The sequence below is a fragment of the Lichenostomus cassidix genome, chromosome 2, assembly GCF_008360975.1.
Source record: "Lichenostomus cassidix isolate B80296 chromosome 2, HeHo_3.0, whole genome shotgun sequence".
In the NCBI taxonomy this organism is placed as follows: domain Eukaryota; kingdom Metazoa; phylum Chordata; class Aves; order Passeriformes; family Meliphagidae; genus Lichenostomus; species Lichenostomus cassidix.
The window spans coordinates 35,650,669-35,678,359 of NC_139482.1; the positions used below are offsets into that span (position 1 = coordinate 35,650,669).

The 27,691-nt window shown below is 36.9% G+C and overlaps 1 protein-coding gene across 7 annotated transcripts in view; it reads right to left on the reverse strand.

The window, feature by feature from the left end:
* TBC1D5 (TBC1 domain family member 5) overlaps positions 1-27,691 on the reverse strand; it is a 313,036-nt gene that overhangs the window by 139,361 nt on the left and 145,984 nt on the right. For all 7 annotated transcript variants that reach the window (XM_085051059.1, XM_085051056.1, XM_085051058.1 and 4 more), the window contains 4 exons: positions 16,617-16,683; positions 4,312-4,420; positions 2,471-2,560; positions 2,295-2,366 (listed from right to left, as the gene is read on the reverse strand). In XM_085051059.1, coding sequence (XP_084907185.1) covers positions 2,295-2,366; positions 2,471-2,560; positions 4,312-4,420; positions 16,617-16,683 — 338 coding nt within the window. The remainder of the gene's footprint in view (positions 1-2,294; positions 2,367-2,470; positions 2,561-4,311; positions 4,421-16,616; positions 16,684-27,691) is intronic.

Sequence of the window (27,691 nt, forward strand, 5' to 3'; positions counted from 1 at the left end):
GGACTTCTACTAATACTTAAGGCTTATAAACTACATCAGTGAAGTACTGTACAAATATTAACTAATTAATCCTCAACATTCCTGGTAGATAGGTATATCAATATTATATGGGAGATAAAGAATGTTGGTGACCAGCACAACATACCTGAGAAAGTCAGTTTAGATCAGAGATAAAAACATTCAAGTTCCTGGATCTTTGCTCTAGGCTCATAGCTTTTGCTCACTGTATGGTTGCATGTTTGTGAGTTATTTTTTTGGGGTCTATGAAGAATATTTAGAATGGCAGAGTGAAACCAAACTTCTCAGGAACACCTACTCAACTGAAAAAAATTCCATTGTTCACTCAAGGAAAAAGGTCCATATCACTAGACTGTACCTTATTTCTCCTATGAATGCATTGACTTTAATTCAAAGCTGCTGCAATATCCATAATAAGAAATTGTTTGGAAGTTAGTGTATGATAATCTTATACCTATTAGGAAAACCACATCATTCTAATCCACATTGAAGATCAAGACTGGCCATTCTGAAAAAATTCTGATATGGAAAGCCAATGTATTTAAAGCTCTCTGTTAATATAAAAAATATAAAAGAATTTGAAGCAGATTTAGCTTCTTCTGTAGCTATGTTTATGACCATTTTCACCCTCTCTCTTTTGTTACCATGCCTTGTTTACAAATATGTTGTAAAAGCTAACCTGAAAGAAGTCAGAAAGTGCAGTTAATTGCATGCTTCAAAAAAGTTGGAAAGTGTATTCTTTATTGTAAAGGGATGGTAACTTGATCAAAATACAGGAGGAGCAAAACTTATAGCAGTCTTCATCCAGATTAGGTAAGTTTTCAGATAGAAGCAGCACCGGTGAATGAAATAAAGTAGAGTCTGTACAATACTTCCACAATTTCTTGCCTCCCTGTAAAGAATTCCTTGCCCTGGTGGCTTATGTTCCATAGAATGAAAAGAGAAAGTAAATTAATGCTATCTATGGGGAGGGAAGTAAAATAATAAAAACCCATGTTAATTAGTTGCTATATTTGTGTTACAACGTGGAAAGCTCCCCAAACTTCAAAAATATTTATATCTTTGACAATGTCTTATATACAGTGAGTACCTTTTAAACTCACATCTCTTTTTATGCAGCTAGAGCACATTTTGAAACTCCCCTGTCCCTGCTCCCACCCTGGCCCCTCAGAGCAGAGGAAGCAAACAGAAGCTGCATTGAGAAAAGGAATTAAAAATCAGGACACTAAAAGGGTGTAACATTAAGTCACGGCAGAGGATCAAAGGCACTTGGTTCTTCATTCCCATGCCTGATTTGGCCTATGGTTTTGTTTTACAGATTAATCCCCTACCACATACTCTGACATGTTAACCTTTGTCTTCTGCATCCTAAAGACACCACAGGCAGAAAGCAGGTTGGCCCATATACTGTGTATAATCACAAACTACAGCAGAAACGTTTTAAATCTTTTTACATTTGACACAACTTTCTGTCCAGCTGGATGCAAGAATAGTTTGATGACGTGCACAGTCATAACAGCTGCAGAGCTTTCTCCTTCTAAATGAAATAAGGAGCACAAGTACCACGCTACAGATGAAGTATGGGCTTCTGTTTGTGGACAAAACAGGAGTAATATCACCAAAGATATCTGAGGCAGTCTTTTCATGTGTAAAGCCCTTAAATGCAGCCAAACAAATTATTTTCATGGCATTAAGTTATTTTAAAAATTTGATTAAAAAGAATTTTGATGGTAACAACGGTACTATAATTAACAGAAAAGCTTAAAGATATGTGATATAAAATACTTAAAAGCTTTTCAGGTATAACAAAATGCAGTAAAAAACATTCCAAGGTTGATCAGTCTTCTGGAGGAGGGTACTTCAGTATTCTGTTAACAGCATTCACTTCATATTGACTGTTTAAACGCTCCTTACACTACAGCCATTTTATGTATAAAATTAAAACATACAGTGATAAAAAAGAGTATCAGTTAAAGAACAGATATGCTGTGAAACACTAATTATAGTCCAGCATTGACTTTTTGTTTACCACAGCCTTCCCTGAGTTAAGCCCCAAAAGTCAGAATATCAACTTGCAAAAGAGCATTTCTAGTTGTTCAGCAGAACCTGTGAAACAACTGTTAACACAAGCTAGTTTGGACATTTTTAAAGCAAGTCAATTTGGACATTTAGGAGGGAGACTTTAGCACCTGCCATTTTGCCTACTTCAGCAAAAACTGACTTGTGTCAGTATGAAGAAGATGAGAATTTTAGTAGCCTGTGTTGGGTCAACTTACCCCCTCGTCCTGAGAGAGTGGGTTGTTGATTATCAGGTCTTGCTGTCCTGCTTTCCGAGGGTTTGTAATGTGCTAGGTGAAAACAGAAAAAAAATCAAATCCTCTCCTGTTATACTATAAAGATTAGTATCTATGTCAAAGTATGAGTCAAAAGTACTTATTTTGTACCAACTTACAATTTCTTTGATCTTATTGTAAGAAGTTCTTAAGTCTGAAGTGGTTTTAATCCATTGACTTCTATCTTGCGGTAGAACCTCCAGAAATAACTATTAGGAAAACAAAATAAATTCATTAAGTTTCATCAGTTTTACAAAGCTTTTCAGACAAATCCTACCAGACAGCATAAACCACCCCAGAAAGAAAGAGAAAGCTAAGACCTATACAATATCCCTGGGTTTAGTGCTTTCTAGTCCGTAAATAAGTAGCTAGAAACAACAGCAATTCTACAGTGCAAAATTAAGCATTAAAGTCAACTGAAGCCATAAACTGAAGCTTTGTGAACTGTTACAACTTCAGTAAAGCTGATGGTGACTTCCAAGACAGTGACAAAATGGAAAGAGGTGAAAAGAAATACACAAAACTTGAAGCTATTTATGTAACACTGATGACCTAATGCATTAAAACAAGCCACAAATGCAGGGCAGAAACTAAGCACTGAGGGATATATCCTATGTAAGAAATGAGACATGCTCTAGAATTCTGCAGGACAGCTAGGACAGTCAGTTTTGCAGAAAGTCCTTGAGAATGCCTACATCTCAGTTTTCTCATGTCTCTTTATAAAGGGTTAGAAAGAAACATCCAATGCAAAATACTATTTAATTGCATTTGAAGCAAGGAAAAACCCCAGTATTTTCTTGCTTTTTCAATATTTTTATTTGCACATTGTAAAGTGTTAAGAAACAGTAATACTGACAAACAGAAGTACTGACAAACAAAAAGCATTCCTAAATTACTAAAAATATCTTTAAAATTTCAGAACTTAACAACAAAGCCCTAATCCATATTAGGACATGCAAATAAACCCTGCCTTATTTTTAAAATAAAACCACTCCTTGATTTAATTAGTAGAGAGCGAAGGACTTGATGCTTCTGTTAGTTCAGGCTTTTGAGTTATGGCCTCCTAATATAGAGACTTAAAAAGAAGCAAACTGGTAAAACAATGCAGGTAGCATATATTCACCTGGTTTGCTGAATAAAATATTTTCGTGAACTTTAAATTAGTTCAATGCTACATACATTTCAAATTTTAAATTTTCACTTTCATTCATATATAAGGAGTATTTTAAATTTGTTTTTATAGGTTTCTGTGCCAAAATGACAGTTGAGAAACTCCAAGTGAGGTAATTTAAAAGATCAGTGTTAACACACAGTAACTCTACTATGGAAATTTTTCTCTACTATCACAGTTAGTGCACAACAGAAGACTTGATGGCATTGCAACAATATTTGTTTGGACTTCATACAGCATCTCAGTATTACCTTTCTGTCTCTCTTCCTTCCCCTGCTACTTTAAAAAATAGAGTAAGAGACTCCCAAGGAGCCATTGTGCTTTTGGAAGACCTTGCTTCCCTCTCCATCCAGTCATTACAAGAGGGACAGATCTTTATTTATCCATTTCACTGGGAAAATCTGCTAGCAGAAGCATCAGACTGATTTTTAAAGCAGTCTCAAATGCCACAAAACCATAATTTTTTAAACAAACTTCCTATTTCCAGTGCATGACTTCCCTGCACAGATACTGAGAGGAGAGATGGCCGTGTGGCACTCAATTCTAAACATACCACCAGCACAAAGATACTCTTTCCCAGGATTCTTTTGCTATTACCTGCAGTTCAGCTTTAAAGCAACTCGATGTGGTTAGCAAATGTCCTATGAATTATAAAAATGAGTAGGAAAACATTGGGATGAAGTCTCTTGGAAAATTCATGATTCTTTGCATCAATAATCTTCCAGCGCATCAGGTAATGTGTTGATATATTGCAACCACAAACTGTAAATAAATATTTTCTCTTCTTACCTTCCAGCAAACACTACGGAACCTGCTGCTTCTCAGCTGCCCATTAATCCCCTTCAGCCGTATAGTTGCCAAGTAATTGTTGTTTACAAATAGTTCTTCCCATTCTTTACTGCAAAAGCAAAAGGAATGAACATTTAAACAAAACAAAAAAAAGCCTTCGCTGATTTAAGGACTATATGACACTACACAATTTTGGATAAGTAGAGGAAAGGAACTTTTAAAAATGTATATATTTAGTTGTGTACCACTTCTAAACGCATGGCTGTTTTTTTGGACACATTTCTTCTTTGGATTTAATGAATATGTAGATCGCTATAATTATGCCAGCTACTGAAATTCATAATGTCTATGGAGGCTATTCCATTTCCTCTAAAATGTTGGTACTGCAGTTCAGTGAATAAACAAGAAAAATGAATATTAATATAAGCACATTCATGTTTCAGCTGTAGACAAAGAAGTACCTATTCCAAAAATATGCAACAGAAAAGTACACTGTTGACTGTATTAGCTCTTCACATGACGTATTTGCTTAAATGAACCTTCTTTTCTTCTTAATGTCAAGCTGGGCAGTTAAGCATCATAGAAGATGACTTTCTTTAACATTTAGTGCTATTTACTATTGAAATCACTCCTACTTCTTTCTACATGATCAGTTTTAAAATTTTAACAGGTGCTAGCAAATTTAAAAAAACATCAAAAAAATTAAAAAGCCTCACTGTATAAACTGTTAAAGGCAAGCTTGAGTACCTTGCAGTACCTATGGCTGACTAGATAAACAACCTAAATATGCCTCCCAGGCATGCAGGCACCAGGGGCCTAACACCTGTGCCTCATTAATATACAAGTAAATCTGCTCTACTGGGAAACAATTGGAAATTAATTGTCCCAAACCATCTACTGAGTTTGAATAAAAGAATTAAACCTATATTTCCTGCACCTTCTACTGAAATGAATCTCAATAGCAGTGTAAGCCATCTGATAGTCTTAGTAGCCCAAGAGTTGCTCACAGACTTCCTGCAACTGCTTTAAAATCCAAAGGGCAATTTCAAGGTAAAGAGCTGGGTTATGTGCAAGGAAATGTGTTTCAGATTTATTTTCAATGCATGTCCTTAAGGTGAACATCTCCTCCTCCCCCTGTCACATGGGAGACTATTACTTCTCCCTGGGAGACCAAATGAAACCAGGAAGAGGGAAACTACTATTATGACTCCAGGCTAAGATCTCACCACATTTGCTTCGCTAAGGAGGGTCACAGAGTGGGTTATACTAAATACCAGCAAACTCTGGTTTTGCAAATTGCCCTAAATATATGCAAGATGAAGTTAGATAGTCTTCAGTCTTTTAAGCTGAGACGGGAGAGTGAGTTTTTAAAATAGAATTATAAGATACAGTTGCTGAGAACTGCTGAGCAATGGACTTGGCAAGCCAGGATATTACGGTCCTGTTCCTCTGTGATGGGAATGAGCTCATGATCCATGCTGAGACCAAAATGCTGTGTTTGTGAATGCACCACCTTTCAGCTAGGACCATATTATTTAAAAAAAAGAAAAAAAGTTTACTTCTGGGTCTTGATTATTAATTGCTTTGAAAAGCAAAGGTATTCCAGATACGAGCAAAGAGGAGTACAGCAGTGTTAGACTGCAGGCTTTAGGGCTCACTTTAGTGTTTCCAAACTGCCCAAGTGACCAAAAGAGAAGCAAGGCATTCCAATGGTCTCACATCCCCCATTCTCCAAGTCAAAAAGACTATCTGGTCATTTTTGTCTCCCTGTCTCCCACACATCCTCACCTTCTGCAGGGAGCTGCCTACAATTGTTTACCATGATTCTGTCTCCTTTAAATACAACGTATGGTATATAGCAGACACAGCTTGAGAAAAATCTGGGCCTTTCTTTCACAGTCATTTATACTTCAGTAACTACAGTATATTATGTCTATCTAAATAACCCTCCTGTTTCTATCACGTATAATATTCTTCACTTGCCATTGTAAATTTTGTAGCATCATTGGCCATTGTAACTCCTGCCAAGCTGCCTCCCTAAGGTAGCTATGTTTCAAGAGTGGCACATTCCCCTGTGCACACAACAGGTCAGACTCTGAAGCTATTCACATTGTTCTGCAAGTGGATGACATTCCCACAATGTCTTTGAAAATGCCAGTGTGTCAGCTGAGTTAGCAAAAGGTTTCAACCACTGCAACTGTGAAGAGAAAAAACAGGGAGGAAAGAAATTCTTCAGGTTATTTTTCTCACCAACTGCTGGAAGTGATTGCTACACAGTAAGAAAGTAATTTCAACACTTCTGAAATTGTATTAGTGCAGATATTATGCCTTTAAAAAAAAATTGTAATGCAATTCCAAACACGTTTTGAACCAAATTACTTTTAAAACAGCCAAAAGAAATTTGGCAAGATTATATCTCCTCTGCATTCCCCTTTGGCTGCTGGGATCACAAAAAAAAAAAGTTGTAAGCAACTGAAAAAGAAATTACTTGGAAACTGGAATCGGTTTCAGTTTTAGTAGAGCTGAATGATATTTAAAATCTTTGCTGAACAGCATTCACTAATTCATTTCTCAACTATTTTGAATTAAGACTAATAAATAAAGCTTTACCATTCTAGAAACTGTTTTAATAGTGGTAACGCTGTATAATATCCACAAGCAATCAATTCTAAAAAGATATTATTTAAAATTATATTGCCCTACTATGTAAAATAATACCTAAGAGCCTTGTTAACCCAGGATTGCAGAAAAGCCATTGGTCAACATGAAATAAGCAATGAAGATTGGAACTCAAGTCTAACACATTCCATTTGCTTCACTGAAGTCAAGGATTTCAAGAGCTAATTGGAACCACCTAAACTATGAATAAGCAGATGAATTTCTTTTTAATCAAACTAGAAAATTAAATGCACAATCCTGTGTTATACCACCTTTAGATTAAAGGCAAATGTCAATCTCAATGTTTTCTGATTATTTTGTAAATGTTTTTCATTTTAGAATCTTATTTGAGTATCCTGTCAAATACACTACTGTGCATGCTGTAAAGTCTTCATAATAATAGATACATATAATAAAAGACCTGTATGAGAAAGAAATTATTGGATTAATTTTTCTTTTAGAAACTTAATTTCATATGTGGCATCTACGCAGTAAATGTCCAATGTAAAATATCTACTGGCATGAGTTAGGGACAGCTGCATTACTTCAAAGCAGGAAAAGTGCTCAATATATATATGAAAGAAAAAGCAGGTAAATCAAGAAATCGTAGTTTCCATCTGTTCCTTTCCATCGTTTGAAACATATACTTACGTCGTAACCACAAGAGTTTAAATCTCTCTGCCAAAGAATTTTAAACTGAGGTCTGCTGAGTCTGAGGTCTTTCTTTCTCATAAGAAATGAGGTTGACCTCTGAGCAAACCACATGTAGAAGTCTAATTTTCTTTTTCCTTTCAATAGGCTATGATTTGTGGATATGATTCTTGTTAAACCAGTTACAAGCATCAGATTTTCAGATACAGAAACCTAGTTTGGAACAGAAATGTCCCTCTCAGTTGACTGTTTGTAGAGAGCACAACAAGCAGGACTTTATACCAGAAAGTCTAAGTGAAATTTTACATGCACTTAACATTTTTGAAAAGGAATGTGAATCCCTAAGGTCTTACATCTGTGTAAAAGTCACTGAAATCCCCAAGATTGCTCACCTATAGAGGAACGAGCAACTATAAACTCTTTCAGAATGCATGAAATCAATAATGAAACAAGACACCTAGAAAATAACTCTGAAATTCAAACAGTTCCAAGAGTGTTACTGAGGAAACAGTGAGCTGCGGCAGTGCTGGGGAGAGGTAACAAAGACTTTCTTCCACTGATAGGCAGAAGCAGAACACCTGCCTCTGGCTCTGCTGCTAAAGTTTGATCTGCAGCATAATGGTAGAACCAATACATCAAGCATCGATAGGCAGGAGAAGGCAATGGTAGCCCATTAAAGCTCCTACCAAAATAAATACTCCGGTCAGAAAAGGAAGAAATACAGTTGAGGGAGACTGGCATAGCACAGACAGCAATCACTGCTACTCAGGCTCTGCACTTAGCAATTTAGAGGATAAAGCTGATGAAATGCATGAATGCATATCCTGCCTAAGTCTAAAACTAGTATAAGAAGTATTTTTGTACCTTCATGTTCAGACAACACCAAAACTCTGTGGAAGACACTAAAACCCACAGAAACGTAAAGATGTGAAGAACCACATTAAACTATAATCTACGTCACTGAAAAAAGGCAAAAGATTCAGTTCTGGGACTGCAGGGGCTCAGATCTACCAGGTAAATATTACTGTCCATAATTCACTTTCAGATGAAACTGCAGGTGACAAAGGAAGCAGTATCTGCAGGTCATCAGATAGTATGTATCATTATTTTGTCTTACGCATTTTTGAAGTATTTCACGAAAAGTTTTGAAAATCCTTTTTTTGTGTCCTTGCTGAAACAAGACCAATTTGATATTCACAACAACATTTAGATAACAACGAATATTCCTCCATCTGTGGAAGAATACTGCTATACTACTGAAAGGTATGAACATTTGCATACATATTTAAGATTTCAATCTAAATCTCAAGCTTATTCCATCCTCTAGACCAATATTAAAGGATAAAACGGATAGCCTCAGAGAGATCCGAAGAAAATTCTTGAGCAGTGCTGCTAGTATTGGCAAAATCATCTTAAAATGATGGCATTTGTGCTTCCAGAAAAGCCAATTTCACATTTTTATACTGGTTTTCATCTTCAGAATGTCCTTTCTAAAATGTTGAGACCCAAACTCGGCTCCTCAGGGGCACTTAGTGAAGCAACAGGCTACTGAATAGGCCATCAGAAAGAAAACCAATTCTCAAATTATTGTGTCATATGTTTTACAATATGAGATCTTTATTGATAGGAACATCAAGTATCTATATTTAAATATTTAAATAGAGGCAACAATTCATTTCAAACCTACTGCATAAATCCAAGAAACATGCATATTTTGTATTATTTATTATGTCATAAAATCAACAGTTGAGAAAAAAGTGAGGCAAATGCCAGGAATGTAATAAAGACAGAGTTAATTCTATAAAAACAGAGGGGAAAAAAATGAAAGGTAGTATCAAGTAATAAGAAGCAGAGTTTCTAAAAAACATTTCTGAAATACACAGATTTTTATTTGCTACCTTGAAAATCCACTTGACAGCTTTAATGTGAAGGCTTATCAGTCTGCTTGGAAAATACATGTATTTTCCTCTGTTTCTCAAAGTCCTGCCTGGGGATACGTGGCAGAGCTAACAGCCATGTAACTGTGAATATGCATGGCTGTGTTGCTGGGAGGCTGAACATTCAAAGGGCAGATTTTTCTAAACAGTTCAGGTTTCATCTACTTTTGGCTGACATACAGTTAAAAAGGTTTGTGTGAAGAAAGGTAAAATCACTTTCTTAAGGCAAACATTCCAGCAAATAAAGTTATTAGTTAGCTATGCTCTTTAAGCTACCAGTGTGTGTATAGTACAGTTCAGGGAACTGAAATAAGGCTGCACTGGCAGCAGGATGCTCTCCCTTCCTAATAGCACTAGGTCTGACAGAGAACCCCGAGATATCTTTCTCCATATTCCAAATTGTCCACTTTGCCTTGGTGGTTCTCAGCAAAAGAGCCAAGTCTGGCCTTTGGAGAGCATGTAATTTCCAACCCTTTAACAGTTTAGCTTTTATAGAAGAAATCTTGTTACAGCCATTTCAAAGTCTAAATTTCACCAGCACATTTTCCTCTATTCGTTACTTCCTGCATACACTTACAGAATGATGAGACAAAATGTAGATATTATGTTCAATTATTTTTATTTTTATATTGTAACTGAGTCCACCAGTTTGCAGGGTCAAAGCTTTCTAGTTTAAATCCCCCAATACCTTTGAAATCCTTTGTATGTACATGTAGATAATTTACTTTCTATTTCTCTTGACTACCGAGTTCCCTTCTGCTGTTTCACCCTTCTGGTGGCTCATACTCAATTTGATGCCTACCAGGACCCCCAGGTCCTTTTTCCAGCCCCCAGCATATTACCTGCTTCACCACTTTCCCTGGGGCCAAGGTGAGGCTAACTGGCCTAGTTCTCTGCAACCTCCTTCTTAACCTTCTTGAAGAGAAGAGTGACATTTGCTTCCCTCCTGTCTTCAGTCACATCTCACAATTGCCATGAAAGTTTGAAAATTATTGAGTGTGGAGAAGTAAAAGAAATACATACTGAAAAGCACTTTAAACATTAGTAAGGGGAAATATGGCATCAGTTGATTATGGTGGCAGTGGTCTACAAGCCAATTTTCAAATAGAACAGAGTAAATTAAGAGTGAACGAAAATTTTCATTTGCTTTCCATGGATTTTAGAAAGTACCTTTCTCTCTTCCATGGTCTCTCTTCTCGTACTAAGTCCTTCCTTCTTGCAGCCAATCCATAAAGAAAAAAATTACCAACAAAAGATGCTGGCAACTCAATCCTTCCTTTCTGATTCTTTGTCAAAAGCATCTCAAGCTCTAAGTAAATTTCTTAAATTTGCTTTTCCCTATTACATTGCATAAAACCAGAAAGCAAGTCCATATTATCATTTCTATGCCTTTAGAAAGTAATATAATTTTCACAGGAAAACTTAAAAAAATCCACCATTTACATGTGTTGAAATGTTTGCATCTTAGAAAAAGCATACTGAATATAGGTTTTAAGTTCCTTAATGACAATTTATTCTTCCTTGTCTTATGATATCCTTCACCAATTCCTTGGGACACCAGGCAAGGAATGTAGCAATGGTCAGCTATGGAAGGAAGAAGTAAATAACAGAAATTCGACAAGACAGGAATGGAAATTATATGCCTCCTTAAAAGGAAAAAAAAAGGAAAGTAATTTAAAAAGAATTCAGAGAAAACCAGGAATCTTCTAAGCTTTCAATAGGTATGACAGTGATCTTCTTGGATTTGGAGAAATTTTTTTTTTTCTGTGATCAGTGCAGTCACTTTGTCTTGCTGGAAAAAGGAGATTTGCAAGATGGAATGCTTAACAACATCACAAATACGGACAAAATAAGAGTACTGGCACAGACTACCACATCCACAGAAAGACTGTTAACACATTATGAACACAATCTTTCAGAAGGATCACAAAATTCAAGGAGAGAATTTACACGCTCCCAGACAAAATTAACTCATACTGAAAAGGCCTCTTTGCACATAAATGGCATCAACTGGAACAGCGTCTAGCAAATGGTTTAGGATAAGACAAAATAAACATGGATGCCAGTTTTACTACTTCCTTGTGGAGGGAGAGGAAGGATACAAATGCTGTGAATTCTCCTTGCGGAGTGGAGGGGCAGTGACAACTTCACTGCATTCATTGCTTTCTGTACCCAATTTTTCTTATTTCAAAGTAATCTCAAAACCCATAGAAACAAGCTTGTTCTTTACATCTCTTGATTATGCCTGGACGTACAGGGAACAAAGTCAGGGAAAAAAAAGATTACAATTGCACAGGGGTGGCTTAAAATTAAAACAATAAAGTGACATTGTCTGTGTATGAGCAGGACTAGACAGGCTTGTGTAGATGGAAAAGGGCTGCTTCCTAATAGACAAAGTTCTCCATAAAGTGGAGGTATGTAAGTTGCATACATCTTCACAGTATGTTTAACATGTAAGGACAGGGGCTATGTAGCCACTTCTGGCTCAACTGCCAAGAAAAGCCACAGGTCAAAGAGGGACCAGACTGGTTTCAGCACCACTTTTGGAAGTGGGAGGAACCAAGGAGGAACAGCTTGCACCCCTTGCTGTCTTTCCTCTGTACGCTCAGTGTCAGCTTGGCAGCTGGCTGGCACACAGGAAAATCCTCAGCCAGCAGGACCACATTGCCTTTTTGCAGCAAGGAAGGAAACATCTGGTAAGCAGAATCTGTAAGAAGTCAGGGGGAGAAAATGGAACAGGAAAGTCTTTCTTATAGTAGATCTTCTGCCTGTTTGAAATATGAGCAGAAGAAGGAATACACAACCCACAACTTCAAGCAATCATCATTTATCATGGAGTTTAAGCCACAGGGGAAAGAACTTTATCTTGATACAGGGAGTAAAAATTAAACTTATATATATGTGCAGAGATGTATTAAGAAATTATCCAACATAGCAGTCATGGGTCTCTGAATCATAAAGTAAGTTAACAACACAAGTATGAAAAGTGAGCTTTTTTAGGCTATATATTTATTAGAAGCAGTATTAATGTATGAATCCACCTTGAAGGAAAATAAGTGTCCTTGAGATGTTAGATTCTATCAGCCAAATTGAATGTCTGCATCAATGGCTCTCCCTAAAAGTCATAATTAGGTCATTAAAATATATTTAGAAAAATAGCCTGTAAAATAAAGTTAAAAAATACTCACCTTCATTTTATTTCATAGGTCACTGTTATACCATCTAATAAGATAATTAAAAACATGCAAGCAGCTGGTACTGAGGCTAAACAGATTAATGTAATAGTCTGTAGTCATATGTGCTGGCAAGGGGTTCACCTCTTTGGCGAGGAGAAGGTCAGCTGCCCTTGGGAAGGGAGGAGAAAGACAGTATTTCTACTTTCCAGTGGCACTGCATTGCAGATACTGAAACTGAAGACCCACATCTATTTTTCTGTTCCTTTTGGTGAAGTCCAGCCCATTTGGACATCCAGAAAAGGCTTTAACCATAGCAGGAAAATAATACAGTCGAGCAGAGCTCAAGTATTTTCCTTAACTTTCTTAAATTTTAAAGGTGAAAGTTACCATATGTCTAAATCCTTGTTTAATGTTTTTTAATAGTGAACTTCTAATTTTGATGACATGGTTCTAGGAAATAATTTTCATAATTTTTTATTAGGAAAGCTTCTTCCCAAGCACACAAGGATTACTTTCATCAGAGCCTAAAGACCAATTAGAAAATTCTCAGTGACCTGACAGGACATATTGACAATTTCAAAGAATGTTTAGAAATATATGCCAGTCACAGGTGCTTTTCACTTACATTACTTACAAACTTTATGACCTAACGGGAAATGCTCACTATCTGAACACATGCAGCATTAAATCTGTGCTGTGATCAACAGAAGCAACAGTCGCAAACACTAAGGTGACACCTTCATATTAAAAATAAAACGATACAAATAGTTCTGGAGCATCATAAATATATCAAAGGATAATGATATGTCATCCCTTATTAACAGACACACTTGGAGTCTTGTACTGGATGGTGTAAAATTGTCCTTTAAAATAGAAAATGTGGGAATCAAGCAACCTCTCCTGGAGTTTATTTTTTATTATGGTAAAACCAGTATGTTTTTAAGAGCACTTTGATAACAGAACTTATTAATATTCAAATATTTTTTGAATAATCTTTTCTCCTAATTAAATTGTAAAGGCTTGCTACTGACAATATATAAGGCAACTTTCATTTCAGCAAAATTTTCAGGAGAATTTTTAATGTATTAGCCTTTTGCATGCATGACACCTACCACGATCCAAAGAAGCCTTTGCCTGTTTTAGGGAAAAAATTCACTAGCTGGTCTTTTTAAAATACGATAGACTGAAATGCATTGGATAAACAAGAGTATCATCAGTTTTCCCAAATTACTAACTCACTAAAACAATATTCCTTGATAGTATCCTAAAATAAGTCAAAATCTCTAATAAGTCCTCAAAGAAATAACAACTGTTTACAATTGTTACCTTTCAAGGTAGTTTAGGATTCACTTTTCATCTTTCATAAGGTATTAGGTGCTTATTTTTACTTAACATGCTGTCCATAACTATTGAAATATTCAACCCAACCAGCAAATTTACAGCCAGTCTCATTATTTGATAGGAATTACTTGCCACCGAGCAACAAATATACATTTCACACCTCAAACACTGTAATGCTACTAAATAATAGTGATAGCATGCCAACTATTAAAAGTCAGAGGTTTCTTTTATACATATGTATATATATATATATATATATATATATACACACATATACACACACACACCCCTCCCCAGTACACATACACACATATATATCTTTTGTACTATCTTGCCTTTAGTTATAACAATAATACTTTGGCAATGATACATGGGATCCCTCTTAAAAGACTTACTAACTTCAGTTTTCTAAGTTGGGCTGTAATCCTCTCTGAGAGAATACAACTATTATCCAGTGGAACTCACAGCCAATGTCGTATTTATTATATGCCCTTTGGACTAATGAATATAGAGATACAAAGACCTCCACTGAATCTGTAGAGCATCAAAGATTCACTAAGCCTTAAGATGATTTAAGTAAAAGGTACCATGCTCTGTCCTTACACTTATTTCTAGTAATCCATGCATTCTACATTCCTTGCATTGGCACTGATACCATGGGAAATTTTGGCAGGATGAATGAAGAAATCAGAAACTCTCCCCATGAAGAATGAGCAGATTGGGCTGGGTTAGCTCCCTAGAATGGCTGCCTGAGTGGAACAGGGTGGGAAGAAGGGGTGACACTCCAGCTCCACAGCTTACACTCTGGTGCAACCAGAGCTTAGCTGAAGCTGGATGCTTCTTCTTCAAGTGTTACCACCTGATAGGTACAGCTGGTGCTCCTGAGTTGATGACTTTCAGTAATATGTGTCCTGGCTTTAATGACAGAGAGAGCTCTCAACTTCCTTTTGATGATCTGGCTACATTCTATCTTGCCTATTTTTGACAGAATGCTTTGTGGTCTCTGGATCTACATATGCTTCTCACCTATAAAACTTGAAGATGATTCTGAGTGGTATTTTTCAGCTCTTCTTTTAACTTAAGACAGTGTGTTGCATGCAGAGAACACGAATACAACAAGAAATAGAGTCATGCAGAATCCTAAAATGGATCTGCTAATATATTTTATCAGAGTGAACATGCAAACTATCCTAGAAGAGTTTTACATCATCACAAAGTAGGTTTCATTAGAGTCAACTTACTAGGATACAGAAAATTGGAAGGATACCCTAATCAACCCTCCCCAGTCCCACTGTGTCCCTACAGACACACCCTTTTTCCAACCTTGCTCTTAGTCCAGAAGCTTCCTCTGGGTGTTTGAATCCCAGCAAACTCTTTGCTGTTCCCTCTAGGTCCTTACAAAAGGTCTTCCTTTTCAACATCCTCCAGAGCAGGCTGTTTGCTCCTTGCTCTCCTCAGCAATCTCTCAGTCTCCAGCCTGCAACAGGTTCTCCAGCACTGTGTCCCTCCCTGCCACCCCACGCCTGAGGCTCCCCATGACCAGCACAGCTCACTGTCTGCACCACAGTGCAATATTCCCCACCCAGCTGGCTGCAACCAGGACAAGGCAAACAGGCAGGTTCCTCCTGCCTGCCTGCCTGCCTGCACCTCTTTGAAGTTAGAGATTTCAGTAGAGTACAAACCAAACAAAAAAAAAAAAAAAAAAAAGCCAACCAACACAGTTCACTACGTGATTCCAAAATAATCATGTGGTAAGCTTGCTTAGTTTTACCACACTTAAACATGAAAATCACATGCAATCCTTCTGGTTAGCACAAATCATACTATCAATTTACTAGTCACAAGGACAAAGACTTTTTGTAGCAGAGGCAGTATTTTGCAGGGTGAAAGATGAAAGTACACGCCTGCTGATTAGCTTTCTGAGCTTTCAAGCACAAGACACCCTCTGGTATGTACCCAAGTAAGATTCAAGATCAATGACACTGCTGAGAAAAGTTTCTTTAACTGGTATTTACTGCCAACAAAATTGAAACATTGTTTTCCTTTCAAATAACCTCAAATTTAACTAATCCTGGCTTTGGGGTTTTTGACATGAAATAATGAGGAAATAGAGTTCCACGTGATCCAAAGACCCAGTTACTTTGGAGAAGTTCAGGAAGGTGATCACTGGTGGCTTGAATTAGCTTAGTTACATTTAGTTTAGTTGCTATGAGTATAGATGAGACTTTCTACTTTATTGTACACTTTGGAGGAAAAAAAGCCACAAAAACCAATATTAAAAATGTTTTGGCCTACAAGTATCTTGTACTTTCATTAGTTAAGCATTTTGAACAACTTTCTAAAAAAACCCAGTAATCCAGAAAACAAATTTTCAGATCATTCCTTAATTAAATCCTTCATGTTCTTTAGCCCACTGACTGTTTCAATTTGGACTGCACAATCGTCCTTAAGTACAGGACCTGTTGTTTTGCTTCAATTAGATTATGCTGCTTATTATAATAAAACTTTTTAAAATTAAAAAATAAATAAAAAAATTACCAACCTGTAAGACATAAAAGTTCCATCTGAATCTGAGCTGTGGGGTGTGCTTCCATTTTCATTTGATCCTCCTAATACAAAAAGAAGAGAAAACACCTTTGTTTTAAGAAAAACCCTTAGAAAAGAAAAAGTAACACAATATTGATGACAACTGCAACTGATTTTACCAGATACAGTAACTTTAGTTTTAACAAAACCCACCTACAACTTACACAGACAAATCTCAACTTTACCTCTTCAAATTCTTGCAGCTATCTTAACTAGCTGCTGTGTTTAAACTGGAGTATGAATGTTCTGAAAATCTAATACATAATTTCACTTAAAGTTCTGATTGAGGCCTTTCTCAAATTATTAACACAACCAAACTAATGTAAGATTACAGAAGTATACCATGTGAGTAGATGAGCTTGATTTTACTAACACTAAGAAAAAAATTGTAAAAGTTCATCTATTTTGTGAAAATTTCTGAGTTGACTGTGTGATACCAATTTTTTTGGGTCATAGCACAAGTTCAAAGCTTCTCTGAAGGTAGCTATTAAGACATCTGCCAAACATCTTATTTTACATCCTGTGGACTGGTGATACATAGAGTAGTCATGTTACTAGAAATCAAGGATTACAAGGAAATTTTCCTCTCAATAACTACTTCTAGTGAAAAACTGCTTAAAGGCAGGAGTCATGTATTTTTCAAAGAAAATTTTTTCTTCTTCTGTTCTATAGTGTTTATTCTTACCCCACCTGTCAATTTAGCTTGATAAGTCTTTAAGGTCCCTGTGTGCCTCAGTCAATTTACAGATAGCACTGCACACCTCTGCTCTCTGCTCTGCTGACAGAAATCAAGTTCTTTCAGTTTTTTTTTTTAAATGAGGCTTAATATTACCCGTTTTGTTTAACTCAGTCCTTCTTACACATGGAGAAGAAGGGAGAGGAGCTGTAGACAGCATACTAAAAGTTTAGACAGTTGATAATTTGGACAGTGGTTTTCTTTTCTATCCAACAAATCTTGCTTGATACACTCGACAGTCGCGCTGCTCCATCTCGCAGTTTCACAGCAATCCTGAACCAACATGCCTACATGTTTACTCTCCATTTTTTATTTACGAAAAGAAGTTTGCAGTTTACACTAAAAATTCTTGCTAGTGCAATACTGTTTCTCACAAAGTTTCATGCTATTTGTAGTCCTCTTTCCTAGAGAAAGGACGAGTCCTACATGAACACTCTATTTGCACTTGCACTAGATTTTACCTTCTAATAATTTTACTTAACAAAACTCCATCAGCTCTCATTCTCTCACATTCATCAGCTCTCACAATAAATGAAATATTGAATGACTGGTTGAACCCCAAGCTTCCCTAAAAAGAATTCTTTCATTAAAATCTGCATTTCTCTATTCATTCTAAAATTACTATACTTTACTAATCCCCATCCTGTCTATCTCACAACATCTCCTGTGGCACTACATCAGACAGTTTACTGCCATCCAGATAGACTTCATGTATTTCCTGAACATATATTTTGAAAAGTGAGCATGTTAGCTGGCCACAAGCTCCCATTTAACAAAAAACCCTGCAATAAAGGTTATGCCACTTGCTTTGCTTTTCTCTTTTCTTTCTAAAAACTTTTCTAAAGCCCTGCACAGATAAAGGTCAGCCCATGCAGATGCTTTGCTATCACTGTTCTTTCCCCTGCTAATCTAAGTACAGGTACTATATTTCCACTCATCACCCATGAACTAAAACACTAAAAAAGTGTTCCATGTAGCAGCATTTGTCAGTATTCTTGAAAGACATTTACTCTGCAAATCAGATGTTTTAATCTTTATTAGCTCTGCTAATTTACAGTATCTACTCAACACTCCCATCTATTTTATTGATTTATTTCCAGGCCTTTGCCTGAAATTCTATTTTTACTGAAAATTAAACATTTTCCTTTTCAGACCATACCTGGATTACATTTAGTATCATTTGTCCATTCACACTGCAGAATGGTTCTAGTTTTCTTCTCTAGAAAGCTTCTTTATATAGTCAATATCTTTGCAAGTAATATTTTCTTGTTCATTTAAATTCCTTTCTCATGATCTAATTCAACTTAACTCTTGCTGATTGTCGCTATAACCCCATACTTTCTGATAACCCAGGATGTGGCCTTCTTTGCAGAGCAAGCTGTTTTTCTGTTTCCTTGAGGATTTTTGCTTATTCCAAACATTCCTTAAAAAAATACTTAATCATTCACTTCAGCATAGAACTTCCAAGAGTTTCTTTTCTCATCTAATTTGGAATGTGGGATTTTTTTATTAACTTTTGCACCTTTGTCTAAAATGAATCCCAAACCTCTACTACATCTTAGTGTAAAATCACTCAGTCCAGTTGATTTCACTAATTAGCTCTCTCAATTTATTTTGAAAATGGAAATCCTACTTAATCAATCTGCTTTTTGTTTACTAAATTTAACTAAATTAACAACACCAGATATTTCATCCAGGAGCCGACCCTCCCGTTATTAATAACCATCTGTTCATTTTTTTTTCTCACATCTTGTAAAATAGTCTCCCATATCGGGACAATTTTCAGTAATACGCTTTTCCATATATTACACATCTCCACATCTAATCCTGAGCATTCAGAGAAATGAATGAACTATGTTCAGTCTCTGTTAAAGCCATATGGCCAGGTGCAGTGATACTGGGCAACTGCTGCAGGGACACAGCATATCAAAATGGGTCCTGAATGCACAACTGTACCTTATTTATACTTAAAAAACTCCTAAGCATTCACCTACCAGACTAGTCAGATTGAAAAAGAAAACTCATTCACAATGCTAAATTGATATGGTGAAAAAATATGCCTTTTCAATAATGGCAACATCGTCTTCCTCCTTTCTGAAGAATGAACTTTGAGACTGTTTGAAAAAAATGCATGGACTTTATAATCTTTCAATAAAACCACTTGTCCCACTTAAACAATGAACAGGACTTTGCAAAGAAAAGAGGATAATAGTTGTTCTTTCACCAGGATCCCCACAGTTGGTGGGATCTCGGATCTGCTACATCCACTGAGCTGCTCTTCACAAACTAAGTTTAGCTTGCCTTCTTCTGAAGACAATAATTTCCTTTTGTTTGGAAGACTGCCAAAATACTTGAGCATTCTTAATTGTATACCCATTGTTAATAAATGTCATAATCATACAAGTAACTGTTTAGGCACTTTTTTGCGAGCTGCTTTTGCTGCTTCATCATATCATTATTGGATCATAATATCAAAATTGGATAGGACTAGGTGTACTCAGCTCTCAAACCCAGGATTTAGTGGAACAGACTCTTCTGTGATTGCTTCCTTGCTCTATCCCCTTTAAGACAGGTATGTCTGTTATGACACCTTGAAAGATTATTAAGATGTCTTTCATTTAAAGTGATAAAAATCATAAAGCAAAGAGCAAAGTATTCATTTTCTTAACAAAAGACTCCCTAAATTTTACCTAGTTTTATCCAAAAGGCTTTTTAGCAAATCCTATTAAGTTTCCATAGTTAGCGATATAGAGGACAAATGAGACTGCTTCACTAACTAATGACATTAAGCTGTGGGAATCCATGCCCTGGATCACCTCTCCTCAGGAAAGTTCCAGTTACTTCTCCTGAAAGATACGGTGAACTCTCAGTTGAACAATTATATTACTTCTATCTTCTTCTCCGATAATGACCCAAATTTCTGGTAAAACTGGGATGTATCCTGAGCATTTATGAATATAAGATTCATGATGCTAGTAACAAAAATTGTGGTCCCCTTTAAAAAATTGATCCAGTATTATCCTAATCTTTAGTTTCTTTCTGAAAGTCAATTATGAGAAGAAGGGTTTTACTGAAGGAACGGAGGATGCTCCACTAACCCTGCCATGCACCTTGTGAAAAGCTTTCCTAACTTCAAATGCACGAGCTAGGAGAAAAAAAGGCAAAATAAATCCTGTCACACTTTCAGAGGAAAGAGAAGGGAAACAAGGGATACTGTAACAAGCATCTGTATCAAAGTACTGCATTCAGCACTAGAGCAGTTATTGGTTTTAATAGGACAATAAAATAAGGCTGTATCCTTCCAAAGGGACTGAAAAACACCTGGAGTGCTGCTTCTTTAACTGTAGAAACTCCCCCTCCTGGGAGTGAAAACTTTCTCCCGAAATTGCCCCATTTTAGCACAGTCTGTTTTCGTGCACAGAGACCAAGGCCTAAAGGGAGCTGAGACCTGACACTACTGGACACAGCTGGAGGCTGTTCCAAGAGAAGTTCTGTAACTCAAAATTGACACTTTCACTAACTAATTGGAAAAGAACATTACAAATGCTGGCTTCTTTAGACTTCTGAGATACATGGAGAAGGTTTTGCAAACTGAACCCTTACTAGGGTACTAGATTCACCCAGAACACATGGGTGACTTGCAGTAACTGTTTTCTTGTCAAGAACATATCTGAGATTACAGGCATAGCATAAAATGGGAGAACCCAGAATGGGAGGATGCCAAATACACTTCCTGATGATTATCTGAAATCTACGTGCAGAAATTGTAACAAGGAGAAGCCTGATTGAAACTTGCATGCTATTATTTTTTTTCATTTTTACTTTTTAACAGCCTTTTATACTGATGGAATCACAGAACTATTTAGACTGAAAAAGACTTGCAAGATCATTGAGTCCAAACACTAATCCAGCACTGCCAAGATCAGCATTAAACCATGTCCCCAGGTTTAAAAACACTGGTTGTCTTTTAAATACCTCCAGGGATGGTGACTCAACTGATAGGTTATTTTCTCACAGAAGAGCTGTTTCAAGGTGCAGTGCACAGTTTCCACTCCAGGTTATAAGAAGAAACTCGATAGCATTGGAAAGCCCCAATTCACAGGTGGGAAGACACTCTGGGTATGCTCCAGGCACAGTGAACACTGAGCTTAAGCATGTGCTCAGCAAGAGCAAAAAAGCATGTGAAGAATGATGTAGGGATGAGACATGTCACCCTCATCTCTTTCATTACGTCTTGAAAACAGCTATTTCCCGTGAGATGTAAAAATTCAGCACTGGACGTCTTAAGGATAATGGGTGGATACTGTCATAACCAGCTGCAAGCCCACAAAGACAAGAAGCATGAGTGACACAGCCTTGCTTGATGGCTGCACTACTAATTTAAAAAATAATCAAACTCTATTTGTTTTTCCTTTTGAAAATACACTTTGATACTGAGGAATTGTCTTTACATATATACCTATTTCTGTATGCATGTATATATGTACATATGCATGTCTATATGTGGGCACACATGTATTTATATAGTGCAAACCGATTTACCAGTCTTGTGTCAGCTATGAAAGGGTTTTTTGGCTGGCAGTTTAGGAATTTGTGATGAAAGTGATCCTACTCAGGTAACCAAACTGCATTTCTCTGCTTACAAGTGCTGTAATGGAGACAGATCCCTCCGCTGACCTGTTTGCACCTTGCTTAATGTTTTCCTTTGTATTCTAATCAAAGGTTAAAATGTTGTTAAAACACAAAATTTATTTAACAGTTATGAAAATTTAGGTTGATATAAACACTCGATTATTAATGCAGTGTTTTATGATTAGAGACAAGCCAAATTTTAACACAAATCTATGCTTGCAGTCTAAGGCTGTCAATTCTTATAACATGACTTCAAAATTCCATGCTATATTAATTTTCAGCATATTTAAAGCTTAATAATTTAATGATTTATCCAATTTTAATTTATACTTTCAAAACCACTTTGAACAATCTGAGGTGCCACTGGAGATCACAACAGTGGTCCTGGTTAAGTCAAATAATAATTACAGCGCTTTCACTTTAAAGATGAGATTATTTTTAATTATTGAGTGAAGTACTTGAGGTACCATACTTATATAATTACGCTACTCATTAAATGGTTATTGAAAGCTGAAATGTAATTTTAATGACAGCTACCTATTTTTCTTTGCACACTTTATAGATGACAGATCAGTCAGGAATTCTAGTTTGCTCAAAAAATCCTTGCAGCTGCACTGGTTCTTTCAGGTGTAAAACAATTAAGCTCTTCTTTTTTTAAAACTTTAAACATATTTTTTTCCTCAAATGATATTGATATAATATACAGAAACTAGTAAAAACAGAACAATAAAGCTTGGATATTTTTTCTTCACAATAATATCAAAATGCTGGCCCTAAACTATATACATTCCAAACAATATCCCCCCAAACATACTGACAATACAAATATGAAAGAATAATTTTAGTCAAAATGTGTTCCTCATATAGTACAAACAACAAAAAAAATTGCTCAACAGATTGCAGACCTTTATTGTGAGTATAAAGGGGTAATCAACATACAATAAGCATTTTACAATGCATTAAAACTATATATAATACCACGAGATTCCTTTGCTTTTTCTAACAGCAAGGTTCACAACTCTTCAAACATAAAATTCCTTTGTACTATTTACTCCACAGATATTTACTGACAGATATTCATCAGACTGATCTGGATAAAATTCATTCTAACACATAGGCATCTCTCACAACTGACACTACAGAGCTGTGGTCTCAGAAATGAGCACCTGAACACTTATGCTCTGTATCTTAAGCCTTTATATGTGATGTTTAAAATTCAGGGTATTTCTCCGTTGTTTCAAAGACCGGTATCTTGTTCAAATTAAGCCTTCCTTTTTCACAATGAAAACCAAACAGAGGAGTAAATTTGTTTCATTAACAATATTAAAGCAAAGGTTTCTGAGTTCGCTGTATGGGGAAAAGGCAATAAAGTTTTGAAGAGGGAAAAACTGCTTTGTTCCTTCAATCCCCTAGTTGAAATTAATTATAGCAAATGTTTATGAAAACATCTGTTCCATACAGTTATAAATTCTTAATTTTAGCATGGGCGATTCCAAGCTCCTCTATTATTTTGAAAGAGAACAGCCTGACAACTGAAAGGTTTTCAAAAGAGCACACAATTTGTATTTCTACAGCACCAAATATGCAGTTTGGAAAGTCTTCAGGATCTCTGCAGCAAAGGAAAAATAAAACACAAAAAGCTTAAGCCGACTGAAGCTTTCTGATTTGGGTCCGCTGATAGACCAAAATGGCAGTGAGAGGAGGAAAAAAAAAAAAAAAGAAAATAAAGGGAGAACTAATCCCGCAAACATACGGCAAATTGAGATTTGACTCCATTCAGCAGATCTTTAAGGAGTGAAACGTCGCGGCTTTCCGCTGCGGCTCTCCGCGCTCGGGCTGCGGGAGCGGAGCCGGGCGCTGCCGCGCGGCGCCGACAGAGGGCGCTGCAGAGTCGGGCAGCGGCGCTCGGGCGCTCGGCCCGCGGGACTGGCGCGGCCAGCGCCGCACCCGCGCACGGCAGCCAGCCAGGGGCTAACCCGCGCCGGGAGTAGTGCCTGCGGCCGAGAGTTATTAAATAATGACCGAGATGGGAACGCTTCGCTCAGACCGAGCGAGCTTTGCTGAAATAAATATGATGCAACTTTTCGGCGAGCAATGTTTGACGTACAAAGCTGGCTCTGTCCCTCGCTGCAAGTCCGTTTAGCATTAGAAGCGCACTTTGAACGCACGCAGCACAGATTTCTGACAGCACTGCAGTTTATCAGCTCTGCCCTAAAATATATTATTTTGCCACGAACGAAATGCAACCCTATACACTATGATAATTACTGATATATGAAGATAATCGTGAGAATCGTGAGATGAACTAATGAACTTGCCATTTGAAGCACAAAAGTCTTAGAGAAACTGAAATATTTTGTCTATTTTTCAGTATTGACATTAAAAAATATATTAAGCATTAACAGTGGTTTTTTTCCCTTTAAGCTCATTTGAATTATTAAAGGATCACAATTGCAAAACACAACACACTATCCACAGAGATGCTAATCTTGTGATAGTGAAAGCTAGTCACATTTGGAAGCAGGTAAGGAATGCTGGCACGAAGGTGCAAAATCAAAGCCTGCTTTAGCCCTGCTGAAAGCTGTTTCAGCAATACAGACAGACACATTGGTTTGCATTTAGGAACAAAAACTTCTGGAGATAATACCTTGTACTGCATGTTGCTCAAACCCAGTCAGTTCTGGTGTCTTTTGCATTGCTGACTTAAAACAATCAGGTGGCACCTTCCGTGATCTTTGCTTATAAAATCACAACTGCGTATGTGTATATGCATGTATGAGTAAACTCAGTGTATTCTCCAGGCTACATCTCTGTTTGAAACAGTTTTGTCTATGCACTTCTGTTTAAATCAAGAAACACGAAAGTAAGAGCATTTCCATTTCAAGTGAAACTGCTTCTGAGTGTTCACAAATCTAAACATCAACCCTGTCATTAGGTTAGTCCATAAATTAACATACCACTGTTCCCCATGTAAAATGCATGTGTGAAAAAGTGTGGACGGGAAAAGATATACATGGGTGTAGATGACTGATTCTGAAATTAGAATGTAGCATCAGTGTTTAAGAAATGTAGTCCCATGCAGCTCAATTTAAAATAAATTCAACAATAAGTACATTCAAGGGACTTACTTATAATATTTCTTTTCCGGTTGAAGCCTCTGCATTTACCAAAATAGACTGAGCTATATACTGTACTCTAAACTAAAACCAATATAATACACAGAGTAAGAAATTTTACTCGAAGGGCACTGAACTAATTAATACAAATGCTTCAAAAGAACTCCCAGGTGACTGAAAGTTACCAAAATCTCAAATACTTTACATTCAGATGAGTTTTAATATAATCTCTGTAAGCATGATGGGAAGGCCAAGTGTAACTGTGATGCAAATAGTGATTTAAACACTTCAGAAAATGCATGTACATGGAAAAATAGTTTGACTTCCCATTTAGTGGGAACCACACAATACCAGCTTATATAAGCAAATGTGCCTCCACTGAAGTCGATACACATTTACTCCAGTAATGCCTGGACTGAATTTGCTACCAGCAGCAATAAGACTGGTAAAACAAAAAAATCCACAAGATAAGGTAAAATGTGATTCTTCTAAGTGTTTTTCACTTGTTTCTCCCAGTGCACCTGTCTTTGGTCCATAGCATATTATGTCCACTTCTGTTCATATGCTCAGGACTAGAGCCTGTGCCTGCTACATAGCCTGGCTGATCATTTATCATGTATAACTCAAACAAATTCCTAGGTCATCACCAAGTGTGACTCAGAAGACTCCAGAATTCCACTCTGATTGAAGTGGAAACTGTATACCTAAAAATTAATATAATCTCTAACTTCAGTAAATTCTTTAAGGACACACACAATTTTCAAAATTAAAAATTAGCAGAATTAGTAAAACAGAGGGTAGAGTAATCCAGTTTAACTAGGGACAAGCAGCATAACTAAACTTTGCACAGAAAGAAAAAAAAAATCTTAGAAGCTGCCTGGCATCATTGCTAGGAATTTACACCCTGATGATATACAAATGCTGAGTGACTTATACTTGCATCCAGAAGAATTTAGCTAATTTTAACTTATAAACAGCCTAAAAGGCCTTTGAGCTATAAATTGCAATAAACTAAAGATGGCAAAAGGCAATAAACATGAGTTAATGACTCAGCATCCTCCTGAGATAGCACTGGTCATGCAGCTTTGCTTAATCTTAGACATGCACAATCACTATAAAAAGGTGGTCTCCAGAGGCCATTTACTCTGACAATAAGACAAACATACCATCTCTTTACATGTTTGAAGGCTACTGTCGTCCTTTAACTTACTTCAATTACATCCTATTTTTAACCACATTTCTATCTTATAGATTGTTGCAATCCTTCTATTTGGGATAATAAATCATATGGATGTATAGTCTGATTATCATATTCAAAAGCAGTAATACATATTCCATCGAGCTTAGGAAAAAAAAAACAAACCAAAAAAAATTGATCAGGAGTTTTCTAGCATTCTCTTGTTTTGCCAAGATTAAATGATAGCAGAAGACAAACAAGAAAGGATTAAGTGCTCTTTTATTAAAACACAACTGCCCTTTCAACAAGGAGCTAGCTGATCTGCAAGTGAGAATAACAGATTTATCAGGAGAAAGGCCAGGGAGGCACGTGGCAGAGATATGCAGCCTCACTTCCCAAAGTTGGGGATGTGGTCTCATGATAACCAGGACCAGGGGTTAAAAAGAGCAGGAGCAGTTCTGCTTTGCATCTTTGCTGTTTCTTGTCAAAGGACGCTACTGCAGCAGGCTGATGACTTGCAGCATTGCTGACAGATGTGAAAGGCTTCTGAAAGCAAAATGTGCTTTCCTGGACCTTCTTTCTGGAGTGAAAATGCATTCAGGAACACCGTAAAAATCATACCACTTTCCTTTTCCCAGCACATGCATGCAAAGAGGGACAGCCTGAAATCAGAGCATCCATGTGGCTGCTGTGGTGACGTGTGTGTAACTAGCTACTTGCTTGTCTGGAATGAGAAAACAGACAGCATTTATGGCTAGGAGGCAACTAGATAGAATAAAAAATAAGTCAGAATAATAAATGAATGAAAGAATAAATGGAAACACAGAAATTCAGGCACATGAGAAACTAAAGGGCAGAGGAAGTAGTTGGCACTAGTGGAAGGGCTGGCACTACCCCGAGAGGCAGCAGCAGAACTGCGGGGCTTGGCTTCGAGGAAGAGCAAACAGATGAGAAGTTTCAAGTCAGGAAGTTGTCACTGAGATGCAAAACTGGGCAACGCCTAGGCTTTCCTTAAATGCTACAGTTTTACAAGCACACAGTAAGAGGTGAAGGAAGTCCCATGGGAAGGAATGTGGGAAACAGCCAGTCACTAAAATGTCCAGGGCCAGGGAGAGTCTCCTGGACACCCACAGCATCCCTGTCACCCCAGCTCAGCTCTGCCAACTCCTTCCAGCTCCAGCCTCCTCCTTCCCTACAGCAACTTCTCTTAGCACTGCTGAAAGCAGCCACATCTGTTGGTCCAAAAGGCTACTTTGGATTTACATTAACATAAATTGCAGAATAATCTATTCAATTAGTTAGAAACAGGATCCTGCTCACATCTATTCAGTAAACTTGTTTTAAATAATGTAACCAAGTAGCACATTTAA